Here is a 22298-nt window from a genome sequence, read left to right on the forward strand (position 1 = left end):
ACGTAGTAGCTCATTAGCTGCCATCACAACTTACTTGGTTTTGAGACTTTGAGGAAAAAAATATCGGTCCTCCTCCTCCTTTTCCCTTCTGGCTCCTCCATGGTTATCAACCGTGCATAGTTGCTTCTTCTTCTTCTTTCTGTTTTATGGCAAATTGCAACCGTTGCTTTTGACTTGCCTTCACACCCGTGTGTTGATCTTTGTGTTTGCAGGTGTGACGGCTGCGGCGCCGTGTTCCACGCCGAGTGTCGACAGAAAGCTCAGCCGTGCCCTCGCTGTGTACGCCGCGAACTCCACTACATGAAGCCGTCCTCCTTTTGGTCACCTGACGACGACAGCCCCGGGTGCTTTCACCTGCCTTACCAAGACACCTGAGACACACACAGACGCACAAAAGCAGTAACAATGCGGCCGCTGCCAGGCCATGACGCTGGACAAAGTGCCTGTTTTTGTGATTTGAATCCAGGACAAATTGTGTGACAGTTTTGACCAGAGGACGAGCTCAGCGCGTCTGATGCGTCGTCAGGTTTGTGTTTATGTGTGTGTACCTGCTAACACACACACACACACACACACACACACACACGTGCTAAGCCCCCTTTGTCCTATTGTAAAGAGCAGGGAGACCTACTGAAGAACTGCTGCACCAGGCTTTACAGACTGAACTACTTATAGTCAAACATCACACGTCAAGGTCATCCTCCACCATCTTTATCCCTTTAGCACATCAGTACCTTCACTTATTCCTTATTCCAGGGGTTAAAACATGTAAAATCACAGCTGGTAAACTGGAGAAATTCAAACTAATAGCTGGAACATTTTGGTGGCTTATTCTAACGTCTTCCACCTGCCCTTATAGTCATGTATAAGTTTAGTGATGAAACGATTAGTCAATGGACAGACAATTAACAATTTTGGCAAGTAATTAATCATTTATCGAAAAGGCAAAACGTTCTCTGGTTCCAGCTTCTCAAATGTGAAGATTTGCTGTTTTTCTGTTTGTTTTGGACTGTTCGTCAAACAAAATAAGCAAATTGAAAATGTCCCCTTGTCCTCTGGGAGCATGTGATGTTTTTTTTTTTTGTTGTTGAAAAAAATAATTAATATATGATGAAAATAATCATTAGCCCTACTCATGTTAAACTGATACTCCACCTAAAATCATTACAGTATGAAACTCACACACTGAAGCCTTGAAACATGGCTGTAAAATGTTTGTAGTTTCCTTCTTTACAGAGAATACAGCTGTCAACTTGGACTCATGTCAGTTACAATGTGCTCATATGAGCAATGAAACAGGTTTTGCTTGCTGTAAACTTTCCTCCTGTTCATACTGTCCATTAAAAGATCCATTTCTAAATCGATTTCAATGTAAGTGATGGGGGGCAACATCCAGTCATATGAGGCTTCAGCAGTCTTAAGTCAGGTTTCAATCCAAATGTAGCTCAATTTTTACCTGAATTTAGAGAAAATCAGCGAAAGATAATGCAAATTAATGTGTGTTCCCATCCACTACCGTTATGTGAATATTATAAACAGCTGGTGGCGCTAATTCTCCACTCAGGTGCACAACGAGATGACGTACGTCATGATGTTTTCGCTAAGTCTGTTTCCATTACACTTGTCGTATGTTGCTTTTATCAATACACCAATTTTCTTTTCTTTTTTTAGAGCTGTAATGATTCATTGATTTGTTGATCGGCAGAAAATTAATCAACAACTATTTTGATCGAGTAATCGTTTTAGTAATTTTTCAAGCACAAATGCCAAACATTTGCATGTTCCAGCTTTTCAAATGTGAGAATTTGCTGCTTTTCGGGAAAGTGGATTATGCCACAGTGGACCTTTTGATATTTTTATTTTCAGCCGTGACAACTTGTCACCTTTTGATTCTTTTGATTGACCATTTTTTCAGTGTTCTTTTAATGTAAAATGTAAACAGACATTAATTTAAAAGGGAACTCTGTCAGTCTGTCTGAGCACATTTTCTTCCCTCCATTGATGTAACTGTAAAGTAACGGGCAATAATATACTGTAACTTATTCTTCTTAGCCTTTTCCCCTCCTCTCTTCTTCTGTGACTCTACTTCCTGTTGTGCTTTATTCATGCAGAATCTATCAAACACGATAGCAGCTTTAGCTTTTAGTATCTCTATGCAACCTACATGGCCTTTATAACCCACTGCTGTTTGTTTTCTTAACACTGCTGCACCAGCTGTGTTTCCATCCTGTTTCAAGGCAAATTTTACTGAAATGTTGAAAAAAATAAAACGTACATTAGGTTAATTTTTTCTACAAACAAAAAACAGATTTGCTCCAATCAGAAATCAAAACCTTTTGGGAAAGAAAGAAAGCAAATGCTGCCGCCATTGATCGTTTAAAGCTGAACTCCCTGATTTTGTTACAGCGTCTGAAAATTGCGAAGTGTGCTTCCAGCTAACAGTTGAGTTTCTAAATATCCACAACAAGCTTGGAGACATCTGTATTTTATTTTTGGGCATCATAACAGCAAATAACAACAAAGTCATGGATTGCAGCTTCAAAGTTCAATAGGAATTTAGGAGTTTGTAATATGGATGGAAATGTAGCTGCTATTTCTTCCCGCTACTTGTTTTCTGGTGTGGCCGGACTGATTTGATCTTAATTTCAGTGTTAATTCTTTGCTCATCTGTCCACTCTTTATCCTCTTTTTTCAGCTTGTTTAACCATAAAAACATGTCACTTTGAATAAGCTGCTGTAATCAGCACCTGACTGACAAACCCCAGTTATGGATTTATTCGGGAATATGTATTTTTGTGAAAAGCAGAGATCAGACTGAGTTATTCATGTTTATGAAGCATATAGGAGACTGTAGACTGAAACTAAATAACCCAGTGTAGTTTAATATATGGCAGGAAAGGTGCACTAATGTTAGTTGTTTACATTTCTTTTGTTTGTATTTTGTTTAAAAGGTCACATCTGCAGCCATGTTTAAGTTATTGTTGACTGATTGCGCCTGCTGCATAAAAAAGGAATGAAAAGGTTGTAAATCCTTTGGTAGAAGTATTTTTGATATGTATTTTGACTGTATGAAGATTGTTTGTTTTATTTTTATTTGGTTGCTGTTTTTTTTTTTAAATCATGCTGTTTATTTGTGTACTACGGAGTCCGGCAGGTTTCACGGATGTTCTTTGTGCCCTCAGATTAGATTTGTGCAAAGGTCTAAAACGGAGAGCTGACCCGGCTGAACGAGACTGGTACTGCCAAATTTGAGACCTGAACCCAACCCGAAATCTGAAGCTACAGTTACGCCTTTATGTCTTCCATTACCGTTAGCTGATATATAACCAAACCTCAGCTTGACTTTACGCAACAAAAACAGCCCCGACCTGATGGTCCTGTCAAAGTATCTGATTCAGGTAGCAGTACTATCACAGATTACTAATGCAAGAGTACGAATGAATAAAATATGTTTAAGGGATCTTAAATGTTAACAGGCAACATCTGAATCTATATATCTATATATTCAGCTTTGCCTCAAAATTAAGTGTTTTAGATAATCTGGATAAACTTTTCACATATTTAAAACTTGTTTCTTGGGCTGTGTTGGACCTATTTTTAACAACACGTAATAAGACATAAACCTAATTGGAGTGCGTTAGGCTAATTTATCAGTAATTATTTGGTTCACAGGGCGTACCAAAGAAAATCGCAAACCGAACATACTGTGCCAAACAGTTTGGGACAAATAGTTCATATTGCTACATTTTTGGTGCTTATTCAAAAGCGTGAATTAGTAATCTTTGTGCACAAATGACCCAGAAATAAATAAATACTCCCAGTACCTGCTGGCCTGTACTTTGCCTCTATGTAGCTACAACAGCTGACTTGAAGACTTGTGCATCTGATCACTTTAAAACTTTTCTTAATTCCTTTGCTTGTTTTATGTTTGTTCATTCAGACAACTTGAAAGTGCAGGTTTGTGTTTAGTTTATTTTTTTTATTCTTACTGCCCTTCCTTCAATTTTGCCCATTTTCATTTCAGTCTGTATTTGGAAACTTTCTTTTCTATCTAACTAACTAACTAACTAACTGACTAACTATCTTTTCACTGGAGTGTCAACAACCAGTTTTGACAAAACTTTAACTTCTAGGATGAAATCTTGAGGCCATTCTATGAGTGAAAATTAGCATCCGTTGTCACATCAGAGCAGGAATGTGTATGAGTACACGACTGGAAATGTTCTTCATGTTGCAGGCACATTATGATCATTGAAGTGTGTTTTACTTGACGTATTTGGAGAAGAATATATTATACAGTATTTAAGCAAAGTAACTGGACTGAAATTATCTCTTTTTTGCACTTTTTAAGTTATTTTTTTTTATCATTGTTTTTCTTTTCATTGCAGCCAAAACTCTTATGCAAGTACAGGGAGTTGATTTTCTGATTTAATCAGCCTTTCCTCCTGTCTGGTTTTGTTCAAATTTGTCTGCTAGCCACTGATGCCAATAAAGACAAACTTCTTAATAGTGAAAGTGTTTGAATCCTATGTGCAGAAATGTTCATATTGTTTGGCTGAAGACATTTGGGTTTGACTTCCTTTAACTTTTATATATGTGCAGGTTTATTTTAGTTGAGTCATTATTAAGCTAAATACACGCAATAGTAATTGCATTGGTGAGCTAACAGCGCTAGCTACAAATGGAAGCTTCGTACAGTATTTTGCAAACATGCTGAGCATACGAATGGACAGCAGACAAGTGGATTATGCAGCTGGAGTGACTGCTGAAAAGTTTAAATTAATGTTTGAATCTTTTTATTTTTTCACCATAAAACTGGCTTGTTATAAATTCAAGCCACCAACAACTGAAGGAACAAAATAACAGCACAATCTTCCATGACAACTATTTGCCTTGTTGTCATGGAATTGTAGATGAAAGGTCAAGAATTAACTTTTACTCTCAACTTAAGCCTCAACATGGACAGGAAGTCCTTAAAATGCTCAGAAAAACTGAAATGTGAACATCTACAATTCTACAGCAAACTCCATATGCGGAGGAAGATCTTAAATTAGGATCAAAAGTTCCAGAACAGCTACTAATGGACCTTGTGGTGAGATTGTTGACGCGTCATTCGCGAGAAGAAGGAGGACAAATCACTACTAAAACTTACAGAACACCTCCTGCTTCAGGTTGGCGTACACGTCAGTCAGCAGCCCTGAACACAACAGCTGCTCTTGTCGAAGATTTGAATTCCTTCTGCATCCTTGGATCTCCATTTACAGATCTGTAACAAAAGGAAAACAGAATCATACCATCACTGATGCACAGGTGTGTTAAAAGGTCCCATGAAATGGTATTATTGATACAAGAGTTTGGGGCAGATCATTAGTGACGAATCAGTCCTAAGTAGCATAATGGCCCTTCAGTTATGCAGAGAAAAGCAGTTAAATCTGATGCAGAAAGGTGAGATTGTTGAAAGAATGGTTTGAAGATGGTTTTATTCGCTGAACTTTATAGTTACACCCACTAGTGCAGAATGAGGCACTACTGAAGATTAACTGTTTTCCAGGAAGTGTCCCTTTCATGGGATCTTTAAGTGCTAAAACCTACCAATGTTTAACTGGTGCTGTTGACTAACACATCTGGACTGGGGTTTGTAGGGATGCTAGCAGCTTGGCTCTAGGGATGGCAATCTCAGTCGGTCGGTCAGTCCAATATTTCACAAAATGCAAAGATTAGAGAAAAGTTTAAAAAAATGAATGTAGATTTGTGTTGCAGAACTTTTTTCTACTTTACTCTCCCATTAATCATCTCATGACCCCTCAGATTTATGTTGTGACCCTTTGGAGGGGCCCAACCCCTAGGTTAGGAACCACTGGAATAAACTACCTTACTGGATGTGAAGTAGCTAAAAGTAGCTCCACCTCGACCAGCTACAACAGTAAAACGCTGCTTACATGTTATTGCATCAGTAACAATCTGATAATGTAATGTAATACATGATAATATATCAGTCACAGGGGCCATTTTTCTGCAGAAGTAGTACTTTTGATACTTTAAGTACATTTTGTTGATAATACTTAGGGTAGGATGCATTGAATGCAGAACTTTTACTTGGAATATTTTTACATTGTTGTATTGGTAGGCCTACTTACTTAATGAGGATCTGAGTACTTCTTCCACCACTAATCATAGCATACAATCTTCCTTGGCACACAACGTTTTCCCATTTGTTATGGAATTGTTTGTTTGCATTTTTCTGAGCACTTCAGTGACTTCTCTCCCTGCCAACACGGAAATTCAAATGGAAATTTTAACATTTCCGTTCTACTAAAACTTCACGACAACTGGATAAACTCCATCTGCTGAGGAAGATTGTATGATATGATGGAAAGCTCCACAACAGTCACTGAATGGACCTTGTGGTGAGATTGTTTCGTAAACTACTGGTTCCAAGGTCAAGAATGAACTTCCCAACGAGATCAAAGTTTGCTGAGATGACAAACAATAACGTGTCAGTTTTGCGGCTGGTTGTCAGGTTATGAGCTCAGCCTCAAACTGAGCTGAGAGAAAACAGATTCATGTGAATAAAGTAACCTGCCTGAGTGAATATGCATATTGTCTGAGAGAGCAGGGAGCTCAGAGGCTGAATCATTTGCCTGTGATGTATGTCGAGCAGCGGGCAAATTGAAGCTGAGTGTCGACCACGCTTAATTGTCATCGCCAATTAGTGCATTGTGGGACGCCCACAATGGATCAACTGTAGCGAGTAGACCGAAGTCCTTTGTGCTTCTCCAATGGCCCGCGGACCAGTCAAGACTCATTTAGGACCCGAACAACGATGGAGCAGAAATGCCAACGAAAATGAAAACAAAAGACAGTTTAAGGAGAAAAAGAGGACGGACGTAAGAAAAAGACAGGGGGAGGAGGAAGAAGGGGGAGGTGGACAACGGTCACAGAGGAGTGAAGGACTGGGCCTCTGCTCTCCCAACATGAGAGGAGGGGGTATGGCTTTGACACACACACACACACACACACACAATGCCCCCCCCCCGACATTTAGCAAGCTGCTACACAAAAGCTGGCAGGGCCCCCAGTGTTCCCAGTGACCTGGTTGTTCAGAGGCTCGTTTGGCCACGTCGAAGCTTTCAGCAGGTTTGAGCCGAGCAGATTGTCTGTTTGCTTTTGTCAGTGTTCAAGGGTAAACCCACTGTTTTTTTTTCCTGCTCAAATCCTTATTAAAATGTGTTTTTCTATCGATTGCAATTAAGCATAAAACAGCTTCCTCACCGGGGTTTAGTTCAGTCCAAACAGGGAATCATTCAAAATCAAACATAAATGTGTTTTTTCCCCACAAAGTTCACAGGCAGAACCATAGCCAGGACTTTTAAAATACTGAGGTCATGAAACCAAATTCCCACAGCAGAACCACAACAACCTAAATATAAAGTTTGACTAGCTGCCAACCAAACTCTGTACAATTTTCTGAGTATTTAAGAAAATCATAAAATTCCATTCCATTTAACTGTTCAATTAAACGTTCTCCCTACATGGTCCAATTGTTGTTTCAAAGTTTTCTCTACACTGGCACATATGCAGTGTTATTTTAAATTTATTTAGAATTGTAAGATATTTGGTCCAAAAAAATATCAGAATCAGCCTTAAAAAAATGTGTACTCGTATAATGTAAGCTCCTCTTCAAAAGCCACAACTCAGCGACAATCAACTAAATCAAAAGTCATTGATATTTTTTGATGCTGATGGAGTTTCAGTAATGTTGGTAAAAATTCAACTCAAACTCTTTAACAGTACAGTATCATGTAAATATAGCTGTAGGAAGAGGAACATGAAAATTACTGATTGGCCTTTAAATCAATGAACACAATGGTGCCAGATTACTTTCATGGAAGAACTGACTGTATTTAAATAGACCTGATTTCACTTATCTTTGATGTCAATACAGCTACACCTTTGTTGGAAAAAATAAAACTCAAAACAATAAACTAAAATCCAAATAGAACTGATAACAGTAAATGATTAATGAGAGATTAAATCAATTACAATTGTGTTATCAACAGAGAGAGAGAAAAATCTGTGTGTGTGTGTGTGTGTGTGTGTGTGTGTGTGTGTGTGTGTGTGTGTGTGTGTGTGTGTGTGTGTGTGTACGCGCAGCAGGACAGAGGCTTTGTGCAGACACCTGTATGAGCCGACAGGGAGGAGAAATAAAACCAAAGAGGAACAGATGTTGTTTCAAAAAGGCTTTGACACTTAACAACACCAATATCTCTGGACTGAAGCAGACAGTAGTTTAGTTTTGTGCTGATTAACAATTCAGTGTTTCAAATGACATTTTACTGTTAAAACAAGTGCATATACACAGACGGGGGTGGAGAGAGTGGAGAAACACATCAAAATGCATCTGTGCACCAGGGCTCACTGAATGGTTTGGTCATCAGATCTCAACCCAGTTTCACACCTATGGAAGATTTTGGACCAACGCGTAAGCCGATGCTCTCCACCACCATCTCCATAAGACCAAATGATATAATATAAACTTTCATCATCTTCAAATATATTTAGGGATGTCTGTGACTGTCTCTGATGCTATATGTCCTTTTGTTATGTTTGTTTTCTTTCTGTCTGCTGTACTCCTGTCTCTCTTGCAAAAGATATCTTGATCTCAATGAGATTACCTGATTAAATAAAAGGTTGTATATATAAATGAGGGAATATCTTGTGGAGGTGTGGTGTTCATCCCTCCAATAGAGTTCCACAGACTTGGCAAGGAGCACTGAAGCTGTTCTGGAGGCTTATAGTGGCCTGACTCCATACTAGGACACTTTATGTTGGTTTTTCTTTTAATTTGTCACCCATTTGTATATACATATACATCAGACTAAAACTAACAAAAGTCTATCGACTAAAATTTGGCTAAAACTAATGTACATTTTCGTCAAAAGACTAAAACAAAATCAGGTGCCAAAATGAACACTGACCCCTTGCAGGCTTGAAAGGTGGCTCTGAAAAGTTTTGATGTTGCTCCGTCATGGAGGAGGATTCACAGCAGTCACAATGGATTCCATCGGCGACATAGAGTTACTGTAAAAAAGCAGACAGCAGCGGTGTGAGTAGTTAACCTGCAAGTTCTGTATGTTTCAAACACTCATAACACACTCGTTCTCTGTATCTCTCGTTCGCCTCCTCATCGCTTTGCAAGTTGCACTTTTGATTTATTGCCAAAGTGACAATCATTTAAAGCAACAATGTAATTTTGAGTTGAGCTTCAACAACATAGAGGAGAAGTCCTTAAAGCTGCTATAAATCGATATTTAAAACAAAAAAAAGTTACCATGTGAAAGGGGTCGCCGGTAGTGATGAACCTACAAAGAATTATCACCTGAACCTGCTGCTCCTATCGGCTTTATGGAGCTTTATAGTGAGTTCAGCTCATCGTTTAGCTGTCTGTCCCACAACTTTACTGTTTTGGTTCAGTCTCACAGCACTCATAACGTCGTTTCTAGCTGCAGCAGGCAGCTGTTTTCAGTGAAAAAGCTCTAAAAACACACTGTACGCTACCTGCTCAGCACAAAACAGCAGACATATGCAGTTAGAGACTAGCTGGTGAACACAGTGCAGCATTTAGCAGCTTAAGAGCCACACATTTCCCTCAGGAGTTGGTGTAGAAAACAGCTATAAGAGAGTGAAAACGTGACTCCAAATGAATGATCATGTTGCTCCGTAACTGCTGGATGTGTAAATAAGCTAACACATTTGCTGTAGTGACTATGTAGCAGCAGCCGCAACAAGCATCTGTAATGTCAGCTACATGACTATGTTAAGTTTTAGCATTAGCCACCATAAGCTACTGGTACAAGTAATGCTGTAGCAGCAAAACCCCTGAGTATATTAAATTGAGCAAGAGTGTGTTTGATTGTTCATGAATTCACCTTTTCATTTTCAAAGAGGGAGGCTGTGTTACTTTTTCTTGCAAAAGTTATAGTCTCGCTTTCACCTGTTGGTCTGAGACAGGACGTAAACTGCTGTCTCTGGTGAGAAAGTCAGATACGCCCAACCAAAACCCGGACTTAGCAGACTTCCTTTCCACCTTGGTAGTAACAATTGGGGTTCTTCTTACTATAGCTGATAGAAGTCTGTTAAAAAAAAAAAAAGAGAATAAAAAAAATGTTATTATATCCATCTGTATGGTGGAGTTTTGTACAACATATGAACCAGCACATTAACTACAGTCAGATACTCTTTGACTTGTGCAACTTGTATTTTTAATGCATCTAAATCAACAACATAAGCCCAGTGGTATCAACATGCAAAATTAACAGACTGCCACGACACCTCTACATGCAGAAACATACAGCTTTAAAAACTAAAGCACCCTCATTCACTACAAATCACAGGTATGTCACTTTACTGTATCTTCCCAAGAATGCAGTGCTGTTTTAGACTTTTTAATGTGTTTTTCCTCCGTTCAAGGCAGCCATTTGTTTCCATTCATTTCACTAACATTAAAATCAACTTGTAGAGCCTAAATGCAGCCAGACGTAAACACAGATTGATGTAAAAAAGTCAGAACCATCCAACAGTAGTGTAACTCTGACAACAAAAGCAGACGTGACGTTTGTTCACTGTGACGGATCACTTCACTCAAACAAGCTCAAAGTCTCTGCATGCTGATTTTCATGCAGTGCTGACATGAAAGTGGCTGCCTGGGAGGGTGAAACAAAACACAATCTACAGAATGCTTTGGAAAAATGTTGTGTAGTAAAGCTATTTGTAAGTAAGTAACATAAAGGTGTGTTCAGACTTAACACAAAGCGAGGTTTAGAGGCAGCAAGATTACATCAAGTCAATAGAATCAGAAATACTTTATTGATCCCCGAAGGGAAACTCTTTGTTACAGTAGCTCGCCTTTACGTCAGTGCACACAGAAGAAAGTACTAGCAAAAAATATAATACACTATAAAACACTATAAAAACAGGTCAGAAAATAAATTAAGTACCAGGTGGGTATAAGTATAAGATAAAATAGTGTGAAGTACCAAATGGGTTTACCGGTTGATGATGATAATACAGTATAGAAATACATTGTAATAAAATCAGTAATAAGTGATAAGCAGTGGTGCATGTACTGTCAAGTTAAGTGTAGCTTATTGAGATTATTAAGATATTGCACAGCAGTAGTGGAGGTATATAATATCAATGTCAATAAATAGGAAAAAACTAACATGGGAAAACTAAATATTGCATGGAAAAAAGAGTAGTACACAGAATATTGCACAATTATTCCAGTATGGCAGAGATGTAATGATCAATGTCCAGTTTAGTGACCTAGGGTCATACAGACTAACCCTTAGAGGGAGGAATTAAAGAGTTTGATGGCCACAGGCAGGAATGACTTCCTGTGGCGCTCTGTGGTGCTTTAAAGTTTAAAGTAAAGCTTTAAAGAAAGTCATGTACGGACGCTAACAGACACATATTTGTCTATTAAGGCGTAAGAAAACGTGGATTTGTTAAAGTCAGTGATAATTAAAAGAGTTGAAAATGATTTTTAAAAAAAATACGAAAACTGCAGTTATCTCAAAGCTGATTGACTTCACTTCTTTTGCTACAAAGAAGAAAAAAAGGGGAAATGCTAGCTAGCTAACTGCTAAAGCTAATGTTTGTACAAGACTACAAAAAACACTTCACATGAATAAAAAAGGAGTTACAAATTAATTTCGTGATCCGTCTGAACACAACCTTAAATGGGAAAGTCCACCGATTTTACATTTCCTGTGTGTTTACAGGTGTTAGGGAGTACTACTGCATATGTGGAAAAAGTTGCATAAAGCCTTTTGTGGTCACAGAGGGAGCTGTGTGAAGTCTGATAAATGTCCTCAAGTGACGTCACTTTAGTGAGTGTCAGTTGGGGCTGAAGACTACAAGTTTGAAATTGAAAAATATCTGGGGGTGTGCAGTTACAAAGAAATGAGTTTAGCAGACCTCTGTAGCCCGCTCCTCATCTCTGCTTGAGGTTAGCAGCTTGAGGCTATTAGCTGCTACTAGCATAAGACACCCGAATCTCTGACCCAGCTGTCTGTGGTTGACTTACATTGTGGGTAATGTAGGCGGTAGGTTTTGACAAAGAAGAAGAATGTGTGGAATAAAAAAAGATGAGATCTCTAACTCTGCTGCACTGGTTTTGATACTTTTTAAAATACTTCAGCATTGCATTTCTATAATATTGTCAGAGTATTCTTTTAAAACATGTTTTCGCAACCTCTTCTGGACCCTTTTTAGCTCCCAAAAAACTCCAAATGACTCCGGCAAGTTGTCAAGTTCTGCATAAATTTGATCACGTGGCTGTATAGTTCTATTTTCAAGAACAAGAAGCGAGCTTCACGTGAATTCACACTGAAAATGTATCTTAGAAATCTACCTGAACCCTGTCAGTGTATCAGCTGATACCACAAGGAGTCCTAATCCAGAGGTTGAGAAACTCCTGGTAGGTCCTTTAGACATTTGACGACGAGAGCTCCAAAAACTGGTTGGGCATTTTTGTCCTCAATCATTTTAGTCATAAGTAGTTAATTTAGATATAATTAAGAAAGTAGGTTGATGTTTAGTAAAAATTAGTTTTTACTTTATGCCCAGCACCGTGTGTGTGTGTGTGTGCTCTTGCACTTCTATCTTTGTAAGGACCAGTTTGAGTTTTGGACTATGACTGTGAGGGCATTTGTGAGACGTTAGGACGTTTTTTTTCTGGTGTTCTGGTTTTCTTCAAATGGCTGTTTGAGAGTTAAGACTTGGTTTTAGGGTTAAGGCTAAAATTAGTACAGGTTGGTAGGTTAAGGTAACCGTATAGATATGGAAAAACAAATATGTGTGTGTGTGTGTGTGTGTGTGTGTGTGTGTGTGTGTGTGTGTGTCGTGGTTACCTGATCAGTAAGTGATACAGTTCATGTCGCCTTGTGTTCTCACTTAAGTCTTAGTCAAACAGGCCTGGCACCTCGGAGAATTACCACAAATAATCACACACGCGTGCACACAGACGTGTGTCGGGGGTGTGGGTGTGGGTGTGGGTGTGTGTATGTGTGTGTGTGTGTGTGTGTGTGTGTTTGGTCTGACTTAGGTTACCTTCGGGGACACATTTCAGACCAGTTAACTGGGGACAGCTTGTCCAATTGGGGACAAAAGCTGATTTTTGGGTCAGTGATTAAGGTTAGAGTTAGGGTAAGTCTCCAGAAAATGAATGTAAGGCTCTATAATGTCCCCAAAAGTGACATAAGTAATCATGTGCGTGTGTCTGTGTCTGTGTGTGTGTGTGTGTGTGTGTGTGTGTACACATGAGAGATTGATGCCATCCAGGCTTTACATGTGAACTCCTCGCCACTTGCTTTGATTTATCAAAGTAAGCCGAGTGAAGCTAAAGCAGACTGAGAAAGACTTGTCTTGGCTGATATGTTCAGCACACACACACACACAAACAAACACACCCTTTGAGACCTTTGTCCCCCAGAGAGCGTTGTGACCTTTGTCCGATGTGGGGTGTGTGTGTGTGTGTGTGTGTGTGTGTGTGTGTGTGTGTGTGTGTGTGTGTGTGTGTGTGTGTGTGTGTGGAATGAGAGCAGAGTCATGAGATCAGTTATTGAGCATTGAGATTTTTTCAATTATTTTGATTCAGTTGTATTTAGACATTGATGCAGTCGTTCTGAACATGTCTCAAGCATTTAGCTGGCAACTTGCTTAGTCTCCACACACATATTGTGAACAGGTCTGGGTATCGAACTTCTACACTGTTTTTGGTACTGATTTAAATGTGTCTCTAGCGCCAAGTATCGAAAACCTTCAGGGACTGAAAGTTTCATCATCTTGTCTACATATTTAATCAAACAGTTTTGATTTAAAATCGGGAACTTTTGCCAGTTTTAGACTGTAAATTACACACTTTTCACTCAGTGTTTCCTCAAACCTTGTGAAATTGATGAAAATCAAAACCTTTAATATGAAAATGTGTTGTTTCTTTAAAGGTTTACACATTAAAACAGTGGCTGTCCAAGAGGTTTCAATACGGACTCTCTGATGTTTGACTTTATAGCGATGACCTCACTACATGGCTGTCTGTGTGGTTTTAAATTTTATGTACCTTTCTTGTTTATACTGTATAACAAACAGACCGTCTCACAACCTGAGATTAGAGTTCTGTCAGAAGTCAGACAGTGTATGTGAACAAACTGCACATTAATATTCCTCTATACATACACCTGGGCATGTATCATGATATTGAAATGATCAATTTAAATATGAAACTCCAAATTGTGTCCTCATGGCAACACAGTCGCAATAAGACTGAAGACTTTAGACTGAAGACAGAAGGACTGCAAACACAATTGACTGAGACAAATGAATTATGTAAAATGGACATATTGAAGAATTACAGCATTGTTAGTGTGACCTGGTACCTTCAATACCTTCAGGCTCTCCTGGTAAACTGCCTCCTAATGCAGGAAGTCATAAATACAACTCACTGATGCGTTCAGGTGCTTTAAGCTGCTTTTAGACATCAGGCTTGGCTGAGCTGCAGAATAAAGAGGAAAGAAACAAATCAGGAAGTTCACATTTGAATGAATTCAACGGGTGTGGATTTTATGCAAGTCAATACTGTAAAAATAAAGGAGACTAAATGTTGATTGTGACCGATTATTCTCTGCAGGAAGGAAATCAATATAAAAAGTGATGGATGATTGGGAAATCGATCAGCAGTATGAGATGTAAAGCTCATAAAACACGCAAAAAAGGTTTTTCTAAACAAGCAGCACTAGAGGATAAAACAGACCCTCAGTTTAACAATGTGAGGCTAAATGTCACGGCGTCCTCGGCCATCTCCACCACCTCACTGTCAGCAGTCCTGTGTGTCAGCAGGTGTCTGTTCAGGTGTGTTTTGGCGGTGGGTTAAATGGGTAAATGACCAATCCACATTAGGACAGAGTTTTTGGATTATACAGGAGTCCAAAAGTTGAACTGAATGAATGAAGTAGTAGTCAGATCTTTTACTTAAGTAAAATTAGCAGTTCTATTAAATCTTGCATTCAAAACTTTAGTTATTTAACAGCACAATGTACTTATAGTATCCACAGCAGAATCACTCATTACGCAGAGTTGCTCCTTTCAGAGTGAAACATTATTGTATACAGTATATTATGGGCTATTATTGGTGATGCATTAACGTGCAAGCAGCATTTTAATGTTGTAGATGGTTGAAGTGGACCTCATTTTAACTAGATACTGTAAATTAATGTGAAAACTAGTGTTAAAACAATTTTTTTATTAATCAGTTAGTTGATTTGCAGAAAATTAATTGCCAAAACGTTTGATATGTGACAAATTGTTTAAATCATGTATCTAAACTTAAGTAAAACTTCAATAAAACATAAAATAAAACTGAATCATAAAATGGAAATACTCAAGTACAAGTACCTCACAATTGTACCTTTACAGTACACGAGTAAATCTACTTTGTAAAGTTACTTTCCTGCAGAATTACAGGGACGCTTGAAGTCACTAAAATCACTGCAGTGGAGCATTAAAGACCAGAACATTTTCTATTACTGCACTGAAACTGCAATTAAACTGTATTATCTGTTATTTTTGTCTAGTTTTAATTGAGTTTATCTTTTAAAATTGCCTTTTTATTTTTCTCTTCATTGTGTCTTTAATTGTAGCCCTAATGTATTTCTTTGCACTTAATACACAAACGTGCCTGGACTTTCTTATTGTTGGCGACGAGGTTCTAATAATTCATACAAACACTGAGTAAAAGTGAGTTTTGGTTTGGAGCATGTCGTCATAAACCAAATTATGCAGCCACTTCTCCATAAAATGGGGTTTACAGAACTTACATTGCAAAGCTCCTCTGCGCATCTCATGTGTAAAGTGAGATTTCCGACAGCCCTTGAACGCAGCAGTCCCTCTGCGTGATGAGGAGGTGCTGCAGCTTCAGACGGACTTGATTCCGTCCTCGGGGCTCAGGGAAGCCGCACGCTGCTGTACTTGATAACACGGGATAAGTTTTGACCCTGAAGTAGACTACACGTCGGATTATTATTGTGTTTTATTTGGTTTTCCCGCAGAGGCAGCACACATGACACTTGTGAAACTTTGAAAAGAAAAAGCCAACATATGTGCCCGAAAGCTTTTTCATGTTACTGACGGAATAAACCGAGAGTCAAGTGGATTTTACACACCGGGCTCCGGGCGCATAGACTGGAGACTTTGTGAGAAAACAAAAAAATCACAATTTTACTTTTTCAATTTCCTGGACAGCGTTTACTTTTATTTACACCGACTGAGAGTCTCATGATGCGACGCTTTCTGGCGTTTTCGACCTGTCGGGAACAAACAGGGCTGGTAAAAATGTTACAGGCTCGTTAAATTTATTGGAACGTGACCACCGGAGATGAACTTTCTCCGTAGCGATTGCGGGAGCTCTGGTGAATGATTGACAGCAGAGGCTCGCCTGGTGCTCTGTGGACCTTTAAGGACATCCTGGATTTACCGTTTTGTTTTAATCATTAAGAGGCTGAAAGGTCAATGAAACTCTGGTCCTGATCTTTCCAGCAGAAGAAGAAAGTTTTCACCCAGGTTTCCGAGATGAACTCATAAATTAAAAGAAGCTGCTTTACCCTCCTCCATTACTATTCTTATTTTTCTTTTTTAATGACTCAAAATTAACAATTCTAAAAACAATTTTAGATTTATTTTCTATATGGCATCTACGGTGAGGCACACGCCGTGCAGCCCGGTGTACCCGCGGCCCCTCGTGCTGCTGCTGCTACTGCTGCTCCGGTGTCCTGGTCTCACGTTAGGAGCCTCCAAAGATCTGGTGTGTGAGCCCATAACTGTGCCCATGTGCAGGGGCATCGGCTACAACCTGACCTACATGCCCAATCAGTTCAACCACGACACCCAGGAGGAGGTGGGGCTGGAGGTGCACCAGTTCTGGCCCCTGGTCCGGATCCGCTGCTCTCCAGACCTGCTCTTCTTCCTGTGCAGCATGTACACCCCGATCTGCCTGCCGGACTACCGCAAGCCGCTGCCACCCTGCCGCTCCGTGTGTGAACGGGCCAAACGAGGCTGCTCCCCTCTGATGAGCCAGTATGGCTTCGAGTGGCCCGAGAGGATGAGCTGCGAACAGCTGCCCCAGCTGGGTGACGAGACCCTGTGCATGGACCAGAACAGCAGCGAGACCACCACCCTGGCTCCACCGTTCCCCAAGCCCACCCCTAAAGGCCGGACCAGACCCCCCAGCCCCCCGCAGTGTGACAGGGAGTGCCGCTGTCGAGACCCCCTGGTCCCCATCAAGAGGGAGTCCCACACTCTGTACGGCCAGGTCCACACCGGCCCCCTGCCCAACTGCGCCCAGCCCTGCCACCAGCCCTACTTCTCAGCCGACGAACGCGCCTTCACCAACTTCTGGGTGGGACTCTGGTCGGTGCTGTGCTTCATCTCCACCTTTACCACTGTTGCCACCTTCCTCATTGACATGGAACGCTTCAAGTACCCAGAGAGGCCCATCATCTTCCTGGCTACTTGCTACCTCTTCGTCTCTTTGGGTTACATCATCCGCCTGGTGGCAGGTCATGAGCGAGTGGCGTGTGGCACCAGCAGCAGTGTTGGTGGCGACCAGCTGCACATCCTCTACGACACCACTGGCCCCGCTCTCTGCACCCTAGTCTTCTTGTTAGTCTATTTCTTCGGCATGGCCAGCTCCATCTGGTGGGTAGTGCTGTCCTTCACCTGGTTTCTGGCTGCAGGGATGAAGTGGGGCAGCGAGGCCATCGCAGGATACTCTCAGTATTTCCACCTCGCCGCCTGGCTCATCCCCAGCGTCAAGTCCATCGTCGTCCTGGCTCTCAGTTCTGTGGACGGGGACCCTGTGGCTGGAATCTGCTACGTAGGGAACCAGAGTCTGGAGAATCTGAGGGGATTCGTACTCGCACCTCTCGTGGTTTACCTCTTCACCGGCTCACTTTTCTTACTCGCCGGCTTTGTTTCTCTCTTCCGCATCAGAAGCATCATCAAGCAAGGTGGCACCAAGACGGACAAACTGGAGCGGCTGATGATCCGCATCGGGCTCTTCACGGTGCTGTACACCGTTCCCGCCACCATCGTGGTGGCCTGCCTGGTTTATGAGCAGCACTACCGGCCCGGCTGGGAGCGAGCCTTAGCCTGCTCCTGTCTGTCTGAGCGCCAGCGCTCGGGCGTGGGCCCAGACTACGCCGTCTTCATGCTCAAGTACTTCATGTGCTTAGTGGTGGGCATCACCTCAGGAGTCTGGATTTGGTCAGGAAAAACCCTGGAGTCCTGGAGGAGGTTTGTGGCTCGATGCTGCCCGTGCTGGCCACAGAAAGCCACTGCTCCACCCTCCATGTACAGCGAGGCCAGTACTGCTTTAACTGGACATACTGGAACTGGGCTGACATCAGGGATGTACCATAAAGCTGCTCCATCCCATATATGAACTGACAGTCTGTACAGTCACCTCTCTGGACTCTCAGAAATAAACTAAAGTATCCAAACACCCAGAACGCGAGCGTGGACAAACATCTGCAGGACTGTGTGCTCGTGTATCGCTGCGCTCTGAATTTCAGCTCTCACAAACACTAGATGATTGTGACAATATGAAACACAACGTACCTAAAGATTCAGAGCGTAAAAATGGAAAAAAATAAACAACCTGGGTAATACGAATTCAAACTTGAGAAAATCCTACACAGAATATTTAAAAGAGTCAGACTTTTGTGAAAACTGACTCCAACAATTAAACCAGCTTTTCTAAGCGGTAGAGCTGCAACAGTTGACCAGACTTGACATTTACTTAGAAAACACTCTTCAAACCCCACAGAGTCACATGGATCAATAATGGATCCGTCATATCTGCTCATCCTGAGCACTGAGAGAGAAAAACATATTTATTTATGTATATATTGTACACATTTGCTGTAAAAAAGAAAATTAGATGTATAGTGTGATATGTTTAGTTTGTATCCAACCAATGCCACTGCCACAAGCTACGAGTAAGACACCAGAGAAACAAATCTCATCTGATTTGAATTGTATAACCTTGTACATAAATGTGCTGCTTCATGTCAGTGTTTGAGTGTGATATCTGGTGAGTTTTGTATTATTACAAAATTAAACGGAGCTGAGAAATTGTCTTTTTCTAAAATTTTCTCAGACTTGGAAGTCATCTGCGAATCAAACAAAAAGGAATTCAGTCTTTATAATGGATACTGTCATGACCTCCTGTTAGGTTACATCACACTTAAAGTCACTAAAGTCTAAAAAAAATTAACTAGTTTTGTTCATGTTGTGTGAAGTAACAGACAGTGATCAGGTTAAAGCTGCAGGATGAAACCGACCTTGGCCTTTACCCCCATCTGCTGGTTCACAGTGGAGCTACTCACTTTATGTTCTCCACATCAGGGACTCAAACATGGACCCCTAACATAACATCAGACCACAGACCCTCAGCTGAATAAGACTTTGTACCAAAACTGTCTAAAAAAAAGGTATGAATAACAGAACGATAGTCGTTACAGTGAAATCTACTATTCTAGTGCATTCTCAATTTTTTATGATTTCTGTTTTGACAATTCTGCTGTGGACGTCGTGATAACAACTCAAGGACCTCAAAAAAAAAACAACAACAAAAAACTGACAACCATTGCTCTACTTTTCTAGTGATTTCATGCCATGAACTCTGATCAGACAGACGTTAAGGCCATAGACTGATAGATTTTCGAAATAATTAATCGATAGACAAAAATTTAACCAGCAACAGTTTTGATAGTTGACTAATTATTAAAGTCATTTCAAAGAATTTTCTGGTTTTCTCCATTTTATAAACACTGCAAACTGACTATCTTTGAGTTAGTTAGTTGAAGAAAACAAGCAATTTGAAGATGTCACCTTAGTGACAGGCATTTCCACTATTTGCTCATATTTTATGGACCAAACAAGTGATCCATAAAAATCTGAAGATTAATTGATAATGAAAATACTCATCAATGTAATAGTGGTGAGAGTCAAATGTATTATCTTTACCTATTATGTCATTTTTATACATTCTTTTATTGGGACAATTTGACTTAAAATTTTGGTGACTTTACACCAAGTTAAATTATTCCTTATTTATCTGGAAACAGTGCTGTAATATTGAGTCTAGTAATTCATAGATAAAAAAATACTAAAAAAGATAATCACTTTAAATTTATAGAAGAAACACTAAATATTTGCTGGCTCCACCTTCTAAAATATGAGGATTTTCTGCTTTTAAAAACATTGTAAATTCATTATTTTGGGGTTTTGGACTGTTGGTTGGACAAAAGCACTTTGAAAAGTCCACTTTGAACATTTATAGCAAGATTCTGCTTTTCATCACAATTGACTGTATTCACACTGTTTACATATGTAAATGTGTACAGAGCTGTATGTAACATTTTACAGAACAAAATCTTGTCAGGAGGGATCTGTGGTCTAATGTGAATAATCTGTTTTAGGGGCCTTGACAACATCAACTGAAGGAACCTCCTGTCTCCTTACAGAGGTCACATTTAGTGTCTCTGTTGGGCATTCAAGAGCACAAATTAACTCTCTTAATGTAACCTGAAACTACAAAAGGAAAGCTGTCTCACAGTGTTAGACAGAACGTGTAACTAAATGTCTGAGATTTGGTGAAAATTAAGCACATTTAAGCTTAATGTTTTCTGCTTTCTCCCTGCTGTGATATTTTCTTTCATTGTTGTTGGCCAACCATGTTGTTTAGACTACTGTGTTCACCTGCTAGATATCTCTAATTTATTAGCCTGATTTGCGTGAGTGAATGTGATTGTATGAGTGATGATGAATGCCAGAAAGTGTTGGTAAAAACGGACATTTAGGTTTATTTGTTTAAGTGTAAATCTGCTTTCATACTGATAGTTCCTCAAAGGATATAAAAAACATTGTAGATTTTGATTCATATTGTGGAATTAAAACGGAATTGATCTCGAGTTTGGTGCATACGTGTACGTCTGTGTGTTTCTGTATATCTGGCATAACAGGTGTTGTGCTCTTAAGTCTGTAAACCGCCAGTAAAAATCAATACAACAGTTTTTTGTTCTAACTTCAATGGTTCAAGTGCGCAAGAATAAGGATGTGTGGATCTCTGTCTCTGTACGAACTACATTTGAATTTGTGCTCATAGTCAACTAGGAGAAAGTAATATTTAAATGTAAATAACTTAAATAAGGGCAAAATTGCAAACTATTAGTGGCCTAAATGTGACGACAAATCAAATGTATGGCTCCTTTATTCTGTGAATTCTGTATCAGCACATTGGCACACAAGGGAGCCGAACAAATCTAAAATCTTAAAAATCAGCAAAGTCTTACTCACTTCATGCAGGCTCCTGTTTTCCTCCAATGTGTTGCTGCTTTCTGCAGACATGAAGTCATACTGGTGGTCACTTGCTTGTAGCACTGTCCATCTTTAAACCTTAAAGACTTCTCTCTGCTGACAGTAGCCTCATAGACCAGATACAATGCAACAAGACACTCATTCACTCGTTCATTCATTCACTAACAGCTACTGTTTACTCTATAGTAAGCAGTAAATTCTGATTCTGGACACTCATGAATCACTGACAGGTCAAAGTGTCGCAAAACTGTAATTTACTGAGTGAATTTAGATTATTATTATTGTACATGTTATGGACATTGGTTACATTCAGAATTCAGACACACGAATTAAATGGCCAGAGAGCAATAAATAAATATTGTTCACTGGGTTGCAAATAGGGAATGATTTTGGACACAGCCATCATATACAGAGTGATTTTTAAAAAAAAATTATTTTTTTTTACGAGCTAGGAGTGGGCGATATAGATAAAATCTATCACAGTACAGTGTGCGTAACTTCATCACTACGTCGATGCATATCGTGATCTGGTAAAGTTTCTTAAGAAAATCGATAAAGAACTGTTCATTAATAAAATAGATAGGCATGTCTGTTTTTGGCTAATCCAGCAAATCACGGCACATCATTACATTGATGCAAATATTTAAAAATCAAAACACGGTCACACAGAACTCCTGCTCACTGACTAACAACATTACCCACAGTGACCTAATGCAACCAGAGATATTAAAGGGACAGATAGCACTGTATAAACAGTATGGCACCATCATATGGCAATCTCTGACAGTTGACAAATGAATATCGTCTCAGTCTCAGAGTATATATCATGCCGCCCAACCTTATTTCAGGCTGTATCAGAATCG

At 39.9% G+C, this 22298-nt stretch overlaps 2 protein-coding genes and 1 long non-coding RNA gene across 6 annotated transcripts in view; 2 read left to right on the top strand and 1 right to left on the bottom strand.

The window, feature by feature from the left end:
• The window catches only part of plekhm3 (pleckstrin homology domain containing, family M, member 3), a 46470-nt gene extending 41955 nt beyond the window's left edge, over positions 1-4515 (top strand). For all 4 annotated transcript variants that reach the window (XM_044215699.1, XM_044215700.1, XM_044215698.1 and 1 more), the window contains exon 8: positions 213-4515. In XM_044215699.1, the coding sequence (XP_044071634.1) occupies positions 213-375 (163 nt within the window). In that variant the 3' untranslated portion in view covers positions 376-4515. The remainder of the gene's footprint in view (positions 1-212) is intronic.
• On the bottom strand, positions 234-10623 carry LOC122885067. The gene is made up of 4 exons (XR_006380038.1): positions 9930-10623; positions 8979-9081; positions 5153-5266; positions 234-371 (listed from the first exon to the last, which is right to left on the bottom strand). It is a non-coding gene; the product is annotated as an uncharacterized LOC122885067 (long non-coding RNA).
• Positions 10624-15868: 5245 nt separating this feature from the next.
• fzd5 (frizzled class receptor 5) lies at positions 15869-21128 on the top strand. The gene has a single exon (XM_044215702.1). It carries the CDS (start codon positions 16742-16744, stop codon positions 18494-18496), a length of 1755 nt encoding a protein of 584 aa, XP_044071637.1. The 5' UTR covers positions 15869-16741; the 3' UTR covers positions 18497-21128.
• The last annotated feature ends 1170 nt before the right edge of the window (positions 21129-22298 follow it).

Source organism: Siniperca chuatsi, linkage group LG12 (assembly GCF_020085105.1).
Source record: "Siniperca chuatsi isolate FFG_IHB_CAS linkage group LG12, ASM2008510v1, whole genome shotgun sequence".
NCBI classification, from domain to species: domain Eukaryota; kingdom Metazoa; phylum Chordata; class Actinopteri; order Centrarchiformes; family Sinipercidae; genus Siniperca; species Siniperca chuatsi.